Source organism: Trypanosoma conorhini, assembly GCF_003719485.1.
Source record: "Trypanosoma conorhini strain 025E chromosome Unknown Tco_14.4_contig_00473, whole genome shotgun sequence".
In the NCBI taxonomy this organism is placed as follows: Eukaryota; Euglenozoa; class Kinetoplastea; order Trypanosomatida; family Trypanosomatidae; genus Trypanosoma; species Trypanosoma conorhini.
The window spans coordinates 1,570-3,660 of record NW_021704561.1 but is presented as its reverse complement, the minus strand read 5'-3'; the positions used below and the strand labels follow the sequence as shown (position 1 = coordinate 3,660).

The 2,091-nt window shown below is 65.9% G+C and overlaps 1 protein-coding gene across 1 annotated transcript; it reads right to left on the bottom strand.

Moving 5' to 3' along the window:
- Positions 1 to 324: 324 nt before the first annotated feature.
- Tco025E_06744 (uncharacterized protein) lies at positions 325 to 1,014 on the bottom strand (the record flags this gene model as incomplete). The annotated part of the gene is made up of 1 exon (XM_029373616.1): positions 325 to 1,014. One exon carries the CDS (start codon positions 1,012 to 1,014, stop codon positions 325 to 327), a length of 690 nt encoding a protein of 229 aa, XP_029226272.1.
- Positions 1,015 to 2,091: the final 1,077 nt, after the last annotated feature.

Sequence of the window (2,091 nt, the reverse complement as noted above, 5' to 3'; positions counted from 1 at the left end):
GGGGCCGCAGCGGGCAGGCACAGTGGACGAACCCCCTCGTCATTGCGCTCACACCCCCGCAGCAAAACACACGCGAAAAAGCAAAAAGACGAGGACAATTCAGGTGCTCCCTCCATCCACGTTTTCCCCGCACAAGAACCGCTTCTGCCGCGCCGCTGCCAAGTCTCCTCTAACAACAGAAAAGAACAGGACCCCCAAAAAAAGGAAAAACAACACTCAACAACTACACGGTTCATCCACTCGGTGCAAACTTTGGCAGTTGGCACCAACGCAGGAGCGAAGAAGGGACAACATCCGTGTGGCGCGTCCATCAACGGAAGGGAGCTAATGCAGGCACCTCCATGCCCAAAGTATACGATGCACAGGGCACGGGTTTCGCGGTCTGTAACGCGCAAGGCACGTCGAAGCCCTTGTCCTATGCTCGCGGCGGTTTCGTGGCAAGGCATCAGCACCTTCCCCCACACCCCTGCAGGTCTCCGTTGTAGCCGTTGGCCGCTCGCACGGACCGCACGCCACCATCGCCGTCGCATCGCTCCCGCTTGGTGCCACCTTGCTGCTCGGCCGCGCACCTCCGTTCTGCCCTCTTTTCTCTCCGCTCAATCTTCCCGACCACGCGACGCCAGTGCGGATTGAAGTTCGCCACCGGCGGGAAAGCCCCCGCACTGGGCGCGGCGCAGGCACCCCCGCACCAGAGGCGTTGCGGCACTGCCACCGCTGCGGCAGGCCGTGGCGCCCAACGCCGCTGGGCAACACCGCGACCGGCAGAGCGTAGCCGTCGCTTGCCGGTGTGCCCATCGAGCGCAGAGCGGGCGGCGTTCTCACGGGGCACCAAAGTGGGCTGGGAAGGCAAAGCAACAGAACCCAAAAACCACGGGCGGGAAAACAAAACAAAAAGAGGACAAATACAATCCCCCGGCGCAGGGTGGAGAAGAAGGAACAACATGTTGGCGTAATAGTTTGTCCCTGCGCGTTTCGTCTAAGCGTGGCCCCCTCGCCTCTTGCCAGCGGCTCCATCCACGTCGGGTGCCAAGTTGGTGCGGGAAGAAGAGGCAAACACAGCAAGAGGCTCCTCCGCAAAGAGGCAAGAGCAAAGCACTCTGCTCCCCAGCGCCGCGCTCCCTCCCTATCCACCCTGCCCACTACATGTTTGCTATTGCTGTTGTTGTCTCGCCTCGTCAAGCTTCCATTCATCCTCGAGGTCGTCCGCGTGCGCAACCGCCGAGGCGATGGAGAACTCAGAGGAGGACTCAACTGGCAGCGCGGAGGAGAGCACCGAGCCACTGGCGGAGGTGCTGCCAGAGCCGCCGGCTGACGTCGGTGCCGCTTTCTTAGTGGACGACCGCGGGCGCTGCGTCGTGGGAGCGAGCGCGACGCAGGGGCCCTTCCTGCACGGCACCTGCGGCTCTTCATAGGCCCGGACGACTTCCACGCGGACCGCGTCCCCGACTGCCTTGCTCTGCCGCCCCTCGGAAGCCCTCCGCGCGCCGCCCCCAAGCTTCACCTGACGCTTGACGAAGTCCCGCGGCTTTCCACCGCAGCCCCGCAAGCACGGGCCGCGGGCCTCCTCCTCCCCGCCGCCCGGCAGTCACATGGCGCGGCTGACCGCACAGCAACACGCGCCCCGGCGAGGCGCGACCGGTCAACGCCGCGAGACACCGTCGCCGCGCTGGGTCGGCCGACAGCACCGCCGAGGGTCCTAAAAAATGAGAGCAGGAGGTCTCAACCAACGCGCACTTTTGTGCGTCGAAAGCGGAGCTTCCATCTCACTGATGGCGAGTCGTTGCGCCGCCGTCCCGCCGTGGAAGTCCCTCCTCCCTACTTCACCGCCAGCGGGGGAGGAGGCGCTGCGCGGGGACATCGCCCCCCGCGGGCGACCCCAAATGTCTTTGGTTGGCGCGTCTTGAAGACGCCGCCGGTGGGCGCCGCGGAGGCGGGAACGCGGGGCAGGTGGACACCCTGTGCGTGCGCCCTTGTCCTTCAGACGGTCGGCGGCGGCCGCCGGGGACACCCGGGCTCCTCCCGCCGGACCCCTCACCGTGCGGCGGGAGGCCTGAGCACCGCGCGGAGTGCCCGCCGACGTCCCCACCACGC